Genomic DNA, 16,283 nt, shown 5'->3' with positions numbered 1-16,283 from the left:
AGCAAAATAAGTCTATTAGAGAAAGACAAATACTGTATGATTTCACTCATGTGGAATTTAAGAAACAAAGCAGATGAACATATGGGAAGGTGACAAAAAGAGAGGGTAACAAACTATAAGAGACTCTTAAGGATTGAGAATAAACTGAGGGTTGTTGATGGGGAGAAGCAGGTAGGGATGGGCGAGATGGGTGATGAGTATCCAGGAGGGCACATGTTGTGATGAGTACTGTGTGTTATATATAAGTGATGAATCAGTGAACTCTGCTCCTGAAACCAATATTGCTCTACATGTTAACTAACTAGAATTCAAATAAATATTTTTTTTTAATTTTAACAAGAAATTAATAAAATTAGTGTTTGGGAAAGATAGCTCTAATTACAGTGCCAAGTATGGAATAAAGAAGTATGAGACCTACAGGAAATGAGAATACTTATTTACAAGAGTAATGCAAGAAAGTATGAGTTAAATCTTGGTCATAACAACAGAGATCTCCAAGTACTTTGTGTCAATTAGTCTACTATGTTCTAGGTCCAGGATAAGGAAGATAAATTTATGAGTTATTTAAATAAAAAGGCATCATATATGATTAAAATGAGAAGATAAAGAGAAAAAAGGAATTGAGTTTGGTAGGTGACTTGGATAAACAATGTGGTGTAAAGCATAACACTGTATCTTCAATAAGCTAAGCACAAATCAGGCCCAAAAAAGAGATATGTTTAAGAAGTATAATCTAAGAAAAGCAAAGGGGGCACATGAGTGGCTCAGTTGTCTGACTCTTGACTTCAGCTCGTGTCATGATCTCAAGATTCACCAGTTGGAAGGATGCCTCAGTAGCTCAGTAGGTTAAGCATCCAACTTTGGCTCCGGTCATGATCTCATAGTTCGTGAGCTTGGGCCCTGCACTGGGCTCTGTACTGACAACTCAGAGCCTGGAGACGGCTTCAGAATCTGTGTTTCCCTCTCTTATGCTCCCTGGGTTGTGCTCTGTCTCTCTATCTCTCTCAAAAATAAACAAACATTAAAAAATTAAAAGATTCATGAATTCAAGTCCCATGTTGGGCTCTGCACTGACAGCGCGAAGCCTCCTTGAGATTCTCTCCCCCATCTCTCTGTCCTTCCCCTGCTCTTGTGGGCTCTCTCTCTCAAAATAAATAAATAAACTTTTAAAAAAACATTAAGAAAAACAAAAAACTACAGCTGTGACTATACTTTAGGAACAAACATCCTAGGGGATTTACTCAAAATATATACAAAATCAGAACCATCTTTGAATGTCTTTATAAATAACATCCTTAACTATCACTATCCTAGAGATAATCACAAAGGTTTCCCTAATCGTCTACCTAAGGTTAAAGCCTCACATCTTTCCCTTGGCAATTCTGGTTTAGATCCAGATATCCATATGACAGCATAGAATCGAGGAAGACAAGAATATTAGAAAACAATATTTAATTGATCATATCTATACAATGGCCAATATATGGCCAATAAGTTTATCAAATGTCACATTATTCCTAGGGTAACTATGTAATGAGCTGCACAATTCTGCTTATGGTTAATCCTTTTTTTAAAAAGATTTTTTTTAATGTTTATTTACTTTTAAAGAGAGAGAAAGAAAGAGAGAGTGAGCAGAGGAAGGGCAGAGAAGGAGACAGAATCTGAAGCAGGCTCCAGGCTCTGAACTGTCTGTATAGAGCCCGATGTAGGGCTCAAACTCATAACCAGGAGATCATGACCTGGGTTGAAGTTAGACACTTAACCAACTGAGCCACCAGGCAACCCAAGGATTTTTTTGTTTATTTTTAAGTAATCTCTACACCTACCGTGGGGCTCAAACTCACAACCCTGAGATCAAGAATCACAAGCTGTACTGACTAAGCCAGCCAGGAGCCCCAGTCATGGTTAATCTTTAATTATCAATTTCTTACTAGACTTTTCGAATAGGTTCAAAATATTTCTGTGGATAAATTTCCCAGGCACTAGAAGCATGCAATGATATAAGTTTCTAGGTTTTTCATTGAGTCCAACTTGAAAGAAATTCAGTGCCATTGCCATGTATCTGGTTTTAAAACATACTTTCCCTGATAATGAATCTTTAAAAGGGATAGGGGAGAAGGGAAGGAATGAATGGGGTGGCAAGCCCTTACATTCTTCAGAAATGAATTCCATTTTCACTCTGTTCCTAAGACTCACTTCAACCTTGATAAAGATTATAATACTTAGTACATAAAGTACACAAAATAACCTCTTTTAAGTTCTTCAATAAGACGTGATGAAAACATTCTCTTTGTCAGAAGAGCCTTCATACTTCATTAATTACATTAGCCTGTGAAATCTTACCCATGAAAGACTAGATCAAATGCTAATTACTATTTCCAAATAGCTGACTATAGTTATAAAACTCTCTTTTAACAACAGAAAGATTTGGTCATAACTCTAAGTGCATAGCCTAACCTTATAAATTAGAAAAGACATTCTAAGAGAGAAACTGCATGAGCTTGTTGCTACAAAGGTGGAGGGGGAGGGGAGAAAAATCAGTAAGACTAATACAGTAAGAATTAGAAAATATTCTGTTATTTTTATGTGGGGCATAATAAGTGCTTGCATTTATAAAAAGAAAGAAAAAGAAACCCAAAATGATGGGGAATAGAGGTATTACCTGAGGACAGGAAATTCAGACAAAAGGTCCCTATTCCTGGTGAAAGCAAGTAGTCAGTTGCCAGGGTTTCTTAGATTCCTTGATTAGGAAATTCACAGCACACCAATCTCCACCACAGCCAGCAGGGATCGCTGTAGGGAATGGGTACACAGGGGACATAGGAGGGAGCAAGTTTAAGGGAAGGAAGAGGAAAGGAATGATATGATAAAAATATTTAGCTGTGATGCACTTTTTAAAAATACAGTTGTATACACTGGAATAATACCACTGCTTAAATTCTAAGATAAATTAACCATTTATGATTTCCTTCATTCACTCTACCATTGGTATCACTACTCTAATAAATATTTTTAAATTTTTTATATCAAAATTAATTAACAAAAATGAGAGAGCTCTGATGTTCAAAAGTTATACAAAGACTGAGCTGTATAATTCAACATCAAATGAAATCAATTGGGACAAACACTCTATAAGACAAGTGATTTACAAATACAAATTATCAAATTAGTTTAACTGACAAAAAAACCATTTAAAACTGTAATTCTCAATTCATTTAATGGAGAACACGAGAGAGTAAAGTTAGCTATGAAACGTAACCCACAAAGCAAAAAGAGATCTAGCAATAAATTATATCTATATGTACTACAAAGCAAATCAGAGAACTATAGTATTTATCAGAAAAAAAGTTAATTTAAATTTTTTGGGAATGAATCATCTACCAAAAATGTATTCAGGACAACCAACATATCCTACATATTCTATGAAGACCAAAGTAACATAAATCTCTTCTCCAGTTGGCTGAAAATGTTTCTGAAGAACTACTATGTACAACTGTTCTGTGGCAGATGCTAAAGGTTTAACAGCAAATAAGAGAAGTACAATCACTGTTTTCAGAATTCAGTCTATCAGGGTGATTCTGATAAGACTGACAGAGAGGACAATGTAGGGGGCACCTGCATGCAACTCCTGAGGTCAACCCTTTGTTATGCATGGAGTCTACTTAAAAAACAAAAACAAAAAATTAAAAATAGAGATGACAATCTACAGAACTAAAAACATAAAACTTTTGTTGTAATAAAACAATATACTTCAAGACCTAAAGGAGTTAAGAAATGAAGATAACCAGCCTAGTTAAAGCTGCCTACGTAAGAAGTACATGTAAAATGAACCACAAGAGGATGACCTGTCAGAAAGGAATGTACACAATCTGGCTGCAGTAAATAAAACAACAAAAGATGAGTGAAAAACAAAAAAGAAAAAGCACAGTATTGGAAAATAGTGGGGAAAAAATGCAGTCAAGTTTCTAAGGTCTAAAGTATCCTTAACTTCTCTAATGACTGCTTTAAGTATTCCCTGGGTATGCATGCCACTGTCTAAGCAAACAGATTTAATAATTATCCATTCTATATCACATATGATATGCTGTTGTCTGTGTGCTTTTATTTCATTATTTCTGTACAAGTTTCTCTGGACTTAGACCACCTCCGTCTCACTGTCCATACTTCCATTTAAGTTGCATATAGTACTTTGTGTCTCTTAAGGCTTACATTTTATCCTGATTTCTATTTACTCATCTACCATACTGTTTTCAGAAGGCATTTCTAGCTTCTTAATTTTATTTATTTATCTAATAGATCCTCTTTAAGTACTGATATAAAGAACAAATGAATGGGAGCGCCTGGGTGGCTCAGGTCAGATCTCACGCTCGTGGGTTCGAGCCCCGCATCAGGCTCTGTGCTGACAGCCAGCTCAGAGCCTGGAGCCTGCTTCCAGTTCTGTGCCTCCTTCTCTCTCTGGCCCTCCCCCTCTCATGCTCTGTCTCTCTCTGTATCAAAAATAAATAAAACATTAAAAAAAATTTAAAAAAAAAGAACAAATGAATGACTTATCAGTGGGAATAATTATACTTCTTAAAAACAATATAAATCCTGTATTTTATGATGCCCTTTTTATAGTATAGTTTATATATAAAGTTGCATCATAGCAGAAGAAAAGTTAGAAATAGAAACTGAATTTAACATCTAATAATACAGTTTAAATTTTAAAATGACTGAATTTTCTGGTATTTCTAAATTTATCTCTAAATATTAATTCCTAACAATAAAATTACAAACAAAAAGTTTACAAGACATAACAGTAGAAGAAAAACAACACTTGATGCTACACTAGCACTGGCAGAAAGAAGCCACAGAGCTCTCTCTTAATGGTATTTTTGGGTAGAAAAGAGTACATAAACATACAGCTAAAATTAAGTCTTAATGAATAGACTAATCTAGAGATTCAAAATTTATATATAACATTCATTTTGGCTTAGAGAAATCTCAAAATAAATCAATGAAAATCAAACAGACTAACAGTAAATCTAATGTCTGAAAAATATAAACAATAATTACTATATCCTGAACCATATTTGCTGCAGCTCTCAATTTTGTTTTAATAACTTGGTCTTGATGTGATAACTGTTCATATTTCACTCATAGAAATACTCATAGTCTTCCACTTGTAACTTACATTCAATCTGAGCTCAGTCACTAATACCAACTAGTTAAATATCAACATTTAATAGAAATATTAAGTTATTCATCCTAACATATGCAATATAATATGCAGAATATAATACATATAGAACTGATAAGAGAGCAACTTACTAAGGAAATGTTTAGATTGGAAACTGCAGTATTAGGGCAAAGTGTACCATTGCAAAAAGAAATATTGCAAAAAAGTTATGCAAGTATAAAGACTGGAGAAATTGTGCTTTCCCAACATCACAGAATTGCTAAGTCTAACGACTATGTTTCTGAAGCTTCAAAGAACTACAAAGTCAAAAGATTCCCAAATAATAAAAGAATCTCCTAAAGGATACTGCAACAGGATGGTGAAATACCACAGAATAGTGAGACTGGAATTTTATAATAAACAAATGCTGAAGAGCAGCTGGATGGCTCAGTCAGTTAAGTGCTGGACTTCAGCTCAGATCATGCCTCAGGGTTCATGAGTTTGAGCCCCACTTTGGCCTCTGTACTGACAGCTCTGAGCCGGAAGAATGCTTCGAATTTTGTGTCTCTCCTCCTCCCCTGCTCACGATCTGTCTGTCTCTGTCTCAAAAAGGAATGAACCTAAAAAAATAATTTTAAAATAAATAAATAAATGCTGAAAACTGAGTAAAAGAAAAGCAAACTATTTAGGTGTGAACAACAGCCTGAGCAGGCAGAATAGAATAGTCAAATTAAAAGCCTACTGGATCAATGACTCAACCAATCAACACTACCTGTCAAACCTTGGGCAAATCACAAATCTTAACACTTTAATAATTTCCATCTCAGAGAATAGAACAAATCTATTCTGATTCCAGAATGGTAGTATTACAACATCCAATGGACGAGGCATGCAAGCCCCCTTTCAACCAATGTTCGCAAATCAATCTCCTAAAACTAACTTTTGAAGAATCAGTATCTGGTTTTAGCTGGAAATTAGCGTGAAAGAAATGGGTACCTGCTCAATACCTCTACATAGTGTACTTAACAAAAAATACAACACAATAAAGCCCACCCTTAAAATTCATCTCACAATTCACTTCACTGTAATTATTTACTGTATAAATCAAAGGACAACCACACACAAAACACTTGGCACTGGTGCTGCTGGACATGTAAACCAGACTCACACCACGATGGTCGCTCTGTGATCTGAAGCCTTCTTGATAATAGCCCCCACCGCCATTCTCTCCTTTTGTTTGACAGCACCCTTAAGGACATCCTTGGGACAAAACATTTTTTTATCTGCTCTAGAGGTGTGACTGTATCACGGACCTCTTCTCTCAAACATTTTCCTCCCTAGTGGTCTCCTGGTATGTACGTCCCAGCCTCTAGAGCCATAAAGGCAGGTTTTACAGAAGTGGGGTTGTGGAGATCTACCTGTCTTGCAGCCACCCAAGACATGTGTCTGTCCATAAGTCCCCCCCCGACAAAACTATTTCTCATCAAGCTGAACTTCCTTGTGTTTTTCCTGGTCTTAGGGTTCCTTGGGCCTTTGAAGGTCATTTTGCATAAATTTCAATTTTACAGAAGAGAAGACTAAAATAAAATGTGTAGTCGTAAGTTCACAAATAAAAGGGATCTCTGGACAGAAACCATATGTTTGCACTCATAGGTCTAACAGGAGAACGGAGAAACCTAATGGAGGATGAGGGGGAGGGGAAGGGGGAAAGAGAGTTGGGGAGAGAGAGGGATGCAAAGCTTGAGAGACTATTGAATGCTGAAAATGAACTGAGAGTGGAAGGGGAAGGGGGAGGAGGGAAAAGAGGTGGTGGTGATGGTGGAGGGCACTTATGGGGAAGAGCACTGGTGTTTTATGGAAACCAATTTGACAATAAACTATTTAAAAAAAATTTTTTTAATAAAAAAATAAATAAAAGGGATCTCCATTCAGATATCTGACATTCAAACTAGTATGTCCAAAACCAAACTCTTCATTTCTCTACCATAAACTTGCCCCTCCTGCAGTCTTCTAGTTAGTTAACAGTAATTCCATCTTGTTGGTTGCTTATGTCATGACTTTCTCTATCAATCTTATCTGCCAGCAAATCCTGTGGTTCTACCTTTGAAATACATCTAGCACCTCACTATATCTCAACAAGTCCACTGCACTGACCTAGGTACAAGCCAATACCTTTCTCACCTGCATATTTAACTTTTAATTTTTTTTAATGTTTAACTGAGAGAGAAAAGCAGAGCATGAGTGGGGAAGAAGCAGAGAGAAAGGGAAAGCAGAATCTGAAGCAGGTTCTAGCCTCGGATCTGTCAGCACAAAGCCCAATGAGGGGCTCAAATCCATGAACGTCAAGATCATGTCCTGAGCTGAAGTCACATGGTTAACCGACTGAGCCACCAGGCGCCCCTTGTTAACACTTTTAACTGGACTCCTGCTTCTGCCCCGTCCTCCTATTATTTATTTCCCACATGGCTGCTGAGTGATCCTTGGCTCAAAGCCTTCCAGTGGCTTCCACACTCACTCAGGGCAAAAGCCAAAGTCATTACAATGCCCCGCGGGTCTGGCCCTATTTTCTCTTTGATCTCAACTTCCTTCACTCCTCACTCCACTTCACTCATGTTGGTGGCCTTAATATATTTCAAAAGTAACAAGCAAGCAAGCAACATTTGGATCTCTGCATTTGCTTCCACCACCTCTTTCATTTCTCTTCTCAAATACCACCTTTTCAATTAGGCCTTCTTGATGACCAGATTTAAAATTGCAAACTCCATTCCTACCTCCCTGCACTTCCTATCCCCTTTTCCTGTGTTTTTTTTTTAATTTTTAAAGTTATTTATTTATTTATTTATTTATTTACTTATTTATTTAGACAGAGAGAGAATATGAGCTGGGGAGGGATGGGAGGTCGGGGGACAGAAGATCTGAGGTGGGCTCCGCACTATCAGCAGAGCAGTCAATGCAGGGCTCGAATCCATGAATCAAAAGATTATGACCTGATCTGAAGTTGGGAGCTTAACCAACTAAACCAAGACACCCCCTTGTGTTATTTTTTTAGACTGAATCACCCAGGTGTCCCTGGCTGTGTTATTTTTTTAATAGCACTTGCCACAAACTGATACAATGTCCTTGACTTTTTTATTATTAGCCTCCTCTGATTAAAATGTAAACTCCAGGGGCGCCTGGGTGGCTCAGTCGGTTAAGCATCCGACTTCGGCTCAGGTCAGGATCTCACAGTTCATGGGTTCAAGCCCCACGTCGGGTTCTGGGCTGACAGCTAGCTCAGAGCCTGGAGCCTGTCTTCGGATTCTGTGTCTCCCTCTCTCTCTGACCCTCCCCTGCTCATGCTGTCTCTCTCTCTCTCTCTCTCAAAAAAACAAATAAAGCATTAAAAAAAAATGTAAACTCCACTGAGGGCAAAGATTCTTATATGGACTAGTACCTGAGACAAAGTAGCACTTACTAAATATTTGGTAAATAAACAACTGTTATATATCTAGTGTCAAAATCAAGAGTATTTTGGAGGTTATTTTTTTCTAAATACTGTCAATTTAAGTAACTGAAAGTTACTTTTTTAAAAAAAATCACTAAACTTGCAAAAGTAAATTTATTTCCAATCCTAAAGGGTAATAATTAACTTGATTTTTTCCCCAGGTGCCCAATCCAAGTAAATTAAACCTCACAAATTTCATATGGCAGTATAGTTCTAGAAATCATTTACATTTAGTGAGCCTATACCTGAATAGGAATTGCTAAAGTTTCCCAAGAGCTGAGACCATGCCATACCCATCTTTGTATCTCCAATGCCTAGTGTTCAAGGACTTGGTAAACATAAATTCTCAAAATTATTTACTGAGTTTTACCATCAAAGTGAAAGATGTAATCTTATTAAACAAAATTATCATTTGAAAAATAATTTCTAATAGTCTAAATAATGTTGTGTTTCCTCTTAAGAATGTTTAATTGAGGAATGATTCCAGACCTAGCAGTAATCATCTCCAATTATATGCACCTTATCCTCTCTTCAGCAATTCAGTTCCATGGCCTAAATGGATCTCTTGCCCTAAACTAGGCCTAATCTTCCTCTAAATTTTGAACTTTAATATGACACTTTTAGATAAAACCTCCAATCCTTCCAGTTCTCTCATTTGCTTTCCTCAATTGCTCTCCCACCAAATAAAATTTCCAATCCTTCCATGGTTCTTCCCACACTATCACCTGCTGCTCCCCCCTCTTCTCCCTTGCACAGCCTAAACTATTCCATGAGTACATTGTGAGGCACCCTAAACTCTATCACCTTGCCATTCGGTCACAAGATCTGGCAAGTGTTCAACCCCTCCTAATCCTCCTAACAAATATTCCAAATATTCAATAATCCTCAAGCCACTCTATTTGCTCCTTCCTCTTAGTTTAGGGAACATATCATGTTGAGACTGTCCAGTGGGTTCTCCTACCTAGATTCTTCTTCAAACTGGCCTGGATCTAATCTCTTCCAAATATGGCCCATAAGTTCTGTAGGATACTGATATCTTTCTGTTACTTTCTACCTACGTTAAATGGAGACCCTCTGTAGACTATTTCTACCCTAGTCAACTGCTCCTGAACGCTTGATTGCAAAAATCAAACTGCATTTTTAATCATCATGTCCCTCTTCTGTCTGGAATTCTTTAATAGCAGTCACCTCCTGGAATGAAGTTTAATTTCTTTAATATACAGCAAAATAAGACCCTCTGAAATCTAATTAAGTTCAGTACCTATTAAAAACACCAAATGGAACAGCAGACCTGACTCAAAATAGTTCTCCCTATGACTGTATCTTTGCTTTCTGACTCTTTACCTTTGTTAACTGATCCACGGGTAGGTAGAAGTGGGCCAAACAAATCCTCTCTCCCAAGAATCTAAAACTTGACAGGAAAGACCACTAATTGGGAGTTGTGAGAGGTGGAAGCAGTGGTTTTCAACTGAGAGAGATTTCACTCCCAGGAGACACTTAGGAATGCCTGAAGAATTTTTCATGGTCAAGGCTGTGAGTGCTACTGGCATCTAGGGGGTAGAGACCTGAGATGCTGCTAAATATCCCATAAAAACAGGGCAGCAATTCACAACACAGAATTATCTTGTCCAATGAGGTTTTAATAGCTGGTTAAGGTCCTGCCTTTCCCCACACTTTTGTGACCCAGCAGCTTTCTGTTACATTTGCCTTATTACCTAAGTTAGAGGTTTTTGCTCTTTGCAGACAAAATAACCTTAAGTAGCACAGTACCCTAGTTTAATCATCTGACACATCTGTATACTTCAAACCAGTTTCTCAACCTCGAAAACTATTGACATTTGGGCCAAGTAATTATTTGTTGTCAGGGACTGTGTGCTATGCACTACAGGATGTTTAGCAGAATCCCTGGCCTCTAAGCCAGCCTGCCCTCACCCTCCTCCCCCAGGTTGTGACAACAGAAAATGTCCCCATACATTGCAAAATGTCCCTTCAGGGGCAAAATCACCCCTGATTGAAAACCACAGCTTTAAGCTTTATACAAAGACTACACCCATGTGTGGTGAATGTCTTCCCAACTCTCACTTCCAGTAAATCTTGTGTCCAGCACAGTCTGTAAAAGCCAAAGAGCAAGCATGAGGGGGAAGGGGAAAGGGAGCATTCTTTTTTTAAGTTCACTAATTTTGAGAGAAAGAGAGAGCACAAGCAGGGGAGGGGCAGAGAAAGAGGAAGAGAGAGAATCCCAAGCTCTATCAGTTCAGAGCCCAATGCTGGGCTCAAACCTGCAAACCGCAAGATCATGACCAGAGTCTAAAAAAAAAAAAAAGCTTAACTGACTAAGCCACTCAGGCACTCCAAGAGAAGGAGCATTTGTATCTGAATCTTCCCTACTCCTTTTCAGGTCCTGGCTTAAATATACTCCAGCTTCCAGCTTCTATGTTCCTCCTCTTATCCTTCGCTCTGGCATACAAGTACACATGCCAGAGTAACAGATAATAAGGCATTGAAAGGTAGCTCCTGTTCTTATTTCCTTTCTTATATTTGTTATAACTTTTCTTTAGAACTCTCCATTCCCTTGGGAAAAAATCCACTCCAAAATACATTCTGTGCTGGTTATAGTATAGTTATAGTATGAAAGATCAGAGTAATTTCTCTTCAAAGACTTTTCCTGTTTTCACTTCTCTTAAAATGTAACTAGTTCAACCCCTCTGACCTCTTGCGCTCTCAGCCCTGCCCTTGCACGCTCCAGCTCTCTCTCCCCTCCCTCATTTTCAGATCAGTTCCAAGTACACAATTTTATTAACAATGCAACATATTCTTGGTATACAAACTAAACAATCAGGCAGGGACAAGTATATAGACTTACACTTCTCAAGTAGTTTAGCATTTACTTAAAGCATTTATTAATCACTTAAGGATTTCTCCTCTAGCAGTGCCTGGGTGGCTCAGTTGATAGAGTATCCAACTTTGGCTCAGGTCATGATCTTGTAGTGAGTTAGAGCCATGCGTTGGGTTCTGTGCTGACAGTTCAGAGCCTGGAACCTGCTTCCGGATTCTCTCTCTCTCTGCCCCTCCCCTATTCACGCTTTGTCTCTCTCTCTCTCTCAAAAATAAATAAACATTAAAAAAATTTAAGAACTTCTCTTCTATACTTTTCTCATATAGCAGTTTCTCAGGCCCCTATATCTGAGTAACACTTTTTAAACACTACTTCACATTTTTTTAAAGTTTATTTTTTGAGAGAGAATGTGTGCACGCACAAGCTGGGAAGGGGCAGAAAGAGAGGACAGAGGATACAGGGCATGCTTCCCCAAAGGCCGCAAAGAACCTGATGTACTCACAGGCTTGCACTCACCAACTGTGAGATCATGACCTCAGCTGAGCGCAGACCTTAACCCACTGAGCCACCAAGGCACCCCAACACTGGTTTTAATGTTAAAATTTCACCATACTTCAATCTCAAGGCTCAGAGTATTTTCTTTTTCCTGTTGGCTTCTATATAGTCTTCTTCTCAATACTTCAATCTCAAGGCTCAGAGTATTTTCTTTTTCCTGTTGGCTTCTATATAGTCTTCTTCCTTAGTAGAAGACCCCATATAGAAAGGGTCATTTTCCTAGTCCGTTCTTTCCAAGACAACAAGGCATATTTATTCAATGATTCAATTACCCACTGCTTCCTAAAATCACAGGGAAACTGGTCAGACCCAATACCTATGATTAAACTGGTGGCATATAGTCTTAGTTAAGAAAATGTGAGGGAAAATCAATGCTTTATTGCCATTTATTTTTTGAAAAAGGTGTTGAGTGCCTACAGTATGCTAGACTCAAAACAAAATCTCTGCCATCATGTAGTTTACATTCAAGTGAAGACAAAGAGCAAGTGTATATATGGGCAGAGAAGAATGAAAAGGGTGATCACGAAAGGCCTCCTTCAAGAAGCTGTCATGAGTGGCATCCACTGGCCATAAGAAAGGTCTATTATTGGAAGGTAATATGTTCTATTTCCTATTAAACATTATTAGGGGCACCTGGGTGGCTCAGTTGCTTGAGCCTCCGACTTCGGCTCAGGTCAGATCTCACGTTCGTGGGTTCAAGCCCCACATCAGGCTCTCTGCTGACAGCTAGCTCAGAGCCTGGAGCCTGCTTCCGGTTCTGTGTCTCCTTCTCTCTCTGCCCCTCCCCCTCTCATGCTCTGTCTCTCTCTGTATCAAAAATAAATAAAACATTTAAAAAAAACATTATTAAATTGTCCTCTGATAATTATATCAATATAGAGACAGCTTTATTACTGAATAATCTGTAAAATTAAGCTTGACCCAAGTAATTTCAAAAGTTCATCCCTACTTGAATAAATATAATTTATTATAACATCCACCTTGTTTCATCTATTGTCCTTTAAATTTATAAAGAACTATATTTTTGTTAAAAGATAACAGTAATAGCAGTAAGACTAATATATTAACCAAGAATTTGACACTCTTCAAGCATCTGAGTAAGTTTTGAAATATGAAATAAGTAAAGCTCAAGTGTTTCAAAAACTCATCTCTGTCCTCAGCCATAAAAAAGAATGAGATCTCGCCATTTGTAACAACATGGATCTAGAGGGTTTTACAATAAGTGGAGTAGGTCACATAGAGAAAACAAATAACATATGAACGTGTAATCTAAAGAAGAAAGCAAACAAAAGGCAGAAGCAGATCCATAAATACAAAGAACTTATGCTTGCCAAAGTAAAGGGTGAAGGATGGGCAAAACAGGTGAAAGGACGTGGGAGATACAAGCTTCCAGTATGTAATGAACAAATCACAGAAAAGAAAGGCAAACTTTCAGAAATCACAGAAGTGAAAGGTACTGTAACAGTGTTGTACGGTGACAGACGGTAGTTACACCTGTGGTAAGCATAGCATAACAGAGTTGTCAAATTACTACGCTGTACACCTGAAACTAATGTTCACATGGTGTGTCATCTCTAAGTCGAAAGAAAGAGAAAGAAAGAAAAAGAGAAAGAAAAGCCAAAGGCGCAAAACCAAAAACCCTCTCCTCTGAAAACATCCTCATTACTATTTACCACACAGTTATCAGAAATCATATAGATTAAAAAGAACTAAGAACATAATCCTGAATATGTATTTGTGGTCTCTTCTGTGAAGTAAGCCATCACCTTTCCTATTTTTAAGAGTCTTTCTCAGCTAGAGTTCTGCAAGAGAATTAAACTAAGGCCCCAAGGCACTAGCTGACTGAATTAACTTTTCTCCCATGTATCTGAAATGGAACTAGCTATGTACCATCATCCCTGGAAGACGGAGAAAGAGAGTCAAATCATTTTCTGTAGGTCTGAATTTTCTCATGGAACAGAGTATGACAAAGGCTGGAGGGCATCAGAACATTACCTAAATAATAATTAAAAGGTAAAGAGAAAATTTTTTTCCAAAATAAGATAATTCGGTATTGGACCATAAGATACAATATAAAAGCTTTCCAATTACTGCTATTTTTCAGAAATGTATATTCATAAACACGGCTATAATTTGCTACATTTTTTAAATGATGTTACATATTATTCAATGTTTTAAGTAAAAGAAAACATTTGCTGATTCACAGAAATATTGATTTTGTTCCCCAAAATACAACCTACTCAGTGATCTGGAGAATCAAGAGTTGTCTTTACCATATAAGCATACCAGTATACCCAAGTTTTCTCCTAATATCATTAACCTACAAATAACAGAGAAAAGGACCACAAGCAAGTGCTTTGAAATAGCTGTTAACAAGTTGGAAACAAGATCCCACATTTAGCCTGTGTCTTGAGACAAATATGGAGAAGCCAGAAGTAACAAACTGCCAGCTTTACTGAGTCATGTTTCTGACTAAAACCGCGTTATGAAATGGAAAGAATGACAAGTATTGTGTTTATCACCACAGATGTTGACTCCCTGAATTTACAGCCCTCAAATTTTTAAATGCGAAAACACTGTTTTGCAAGAATGATGTGGAACTAAAACGATTCCAGAAAGAACTTGCCAAAGCTGGAAACTCTGGCTATTTACCTAAAACAAATCCTAACTGTGCAAACAGGCACACACCCTCTAATGCATCAGGGCGGGCCGGCGAGGTGGGGGTGAATTCAGAAAATAACAAGGTTTACATTTCATGGGGAAGACCAGCTTCAGCGCAAAGAGCCTGCACTGCTCCAGACGCCCTCGGTTAACGGAACCGTTCTGCTCCGTCTCCGAATGGAGACGAGCACCGAGCTCGGGTTCACACAAAAACCCCCAGCCTCCGCACAGGACCACCCAAGCGGGGTTCCCGGGGCGCCCCCCAGACGCCGCGTCGGGGAGCGAGCTCAGCCCGCCGCCTCCCGCGCCAGCCCAACACGCTCCTCCGCGAGCCCGGCTGGGGAGCACCCGTCCAGGGGGCCGACTCAGGAGGCCGGCGCCGGTCGCCGCAGGCGACGGGAGATCGGGGCCGCGACCCCAGCCTCGGCTGGATCGGGGAGCTCAAAAGTCGCCTCCCCCACGGCTGCCAGTCCCTCCGCCCCCGACCGAGGCTGCAAGGAGCCTCCGCTGCCGGCTAGGCGGAGGCGGACTGCCTCCCCGCCCAGCCCCCCGCCCCCGAGGCTCTCGCTGACCTGGAGAGGTGCTTCAGAATCTGTTTCTTGATGAGCCCAGCCATGGTGCCGGGGCAGGAGGCGCCGCTCTCCTCTGCGGTTCTCACTGCCTCCTCTCGCCGTGGCTGCCTCTTCGTTATCCGGGCTAACCCGGCCGGGGGAGAGTCGCCTGAGCGCTCACGCCCGGGAGAGACCGGACGCCCCGGCCGAGGCCACAGCCGCCACCTCTGCCGCCGAAGACCGGGAGCATCGCGCTCAAGCCTCCGCGGCCGCCGCCGGCGCCATCTTGGCTGCAGCATCACCTAAGCGACCTGGGGGAGGGCGGGGCGGCGCGGCCTCCGCGCGGGGCGGAGCAAGGCGGGCTCTGGCAGGCGCAGGAGGTGTGCGGCCCCGCCAGCCTCGTCCCGGACTGGGCGCGCGTGCCTCGCTGCCTTGACGCTACTGGGTGTTTTGACTCCCAATCCCGGAACCTTCTTGTGCTTCATCGTCCTCCCTCTCCACTCTCTAGTCTTGTTCCGGCCTCCATCACTAAGTGTTCCTTCCACATCCTACTTGTTTTTCGTTTTTCAGCATTTGCTCCACCAACTGCGTTGCTTGCTTTGCTTTTTACCTGCTCTACTCAGCTTTCTTCCTATTCTTGCCTCAGTTTCTTACCCTTTGCTAAGATATACTGTCCCCCAACCCCCACCAATGCTATAATTTAATGTATCCTCTGGTGATTCCAATCCTAAGGGAAGTAAAAGTTGACAACTTATCTTAAAAGATTCCCAGGACCTGGGAATAAGAAGTCCTAAACTCAAATCCTAGTTATATTCTAGCGGTGTTAGCCTGGTGAAAAGAATTTCCTTACTTTTAGCTTGGGTTTAGTCATCTATGAAATAGGTTAATAATGCATTCCTTTCTCATCTTCTTTAGGTTGTTGTATCTAAGGAAATAAGAGTGTAAAATTTCGCTTGAAATTTCTATGAAAAGGAAGGAAATTCTTGAAATAGGGAGAACTATTACAGCTCTGAACTCCACCCCTCCTCCTCCAGCCTC

At 39.8% G+C, this 16,283-nt stretch overlaps 1 protein-coding gene across 7 annotated transcripts in view; it reads right to left on the bottom strand.

Annotated features, from left to right (window-relative positions):
* Nucleotides 1-15,563, bottom strand: part of UHRF1BP1L (UHRF1 binding protein 1 like) — a 106,792-nt gene extending 91,229 nt beyond the window's left edge. For 6 of the 7 annotated variants that reach the window (XM_029955657.1, XM_029955658.1, XM_029955660.1 and 3 more), the window contains exon 1: nt 15,267-15,563. In XM_029955657.1, the coding sequence (XP_029811517.1) occupies nt 15,267-15,544 (278 nt within the window). In that variant the 5' untranslated portion in view covers nt 15,545-15,563. Of the gene's footprint in view, nt 1-2,662; nt 2,794-15,266 lie in introns of all 7 variants that reach the window. The other variant, XM_029955663.1, reaches the window with a different exon arrangement.
* Between the last annotated feature and the right edge of the window lie 720 nt (nt 15,564-16,283).

Source organism: Suricata suricatta, chromosome 10 (genome assembly GCF_006229205.1).
Source record: "Suricata suricatta isolate VVHF042 chromosome 10, meerkat_22Aug2017_6uvM2_HiC, whole genome shotgun sequence".
Taxonomy (NCBI): Eukaryota; Metazoa; Chordata; class Mammalia; order Carnivora; family Herpestidae; genus Suricata; species Suricata suricatta.
Note: the sequence above shows the minus strand (reverse complement) of the source record. Positions and strands in the feature narration are given on the sequence as shown.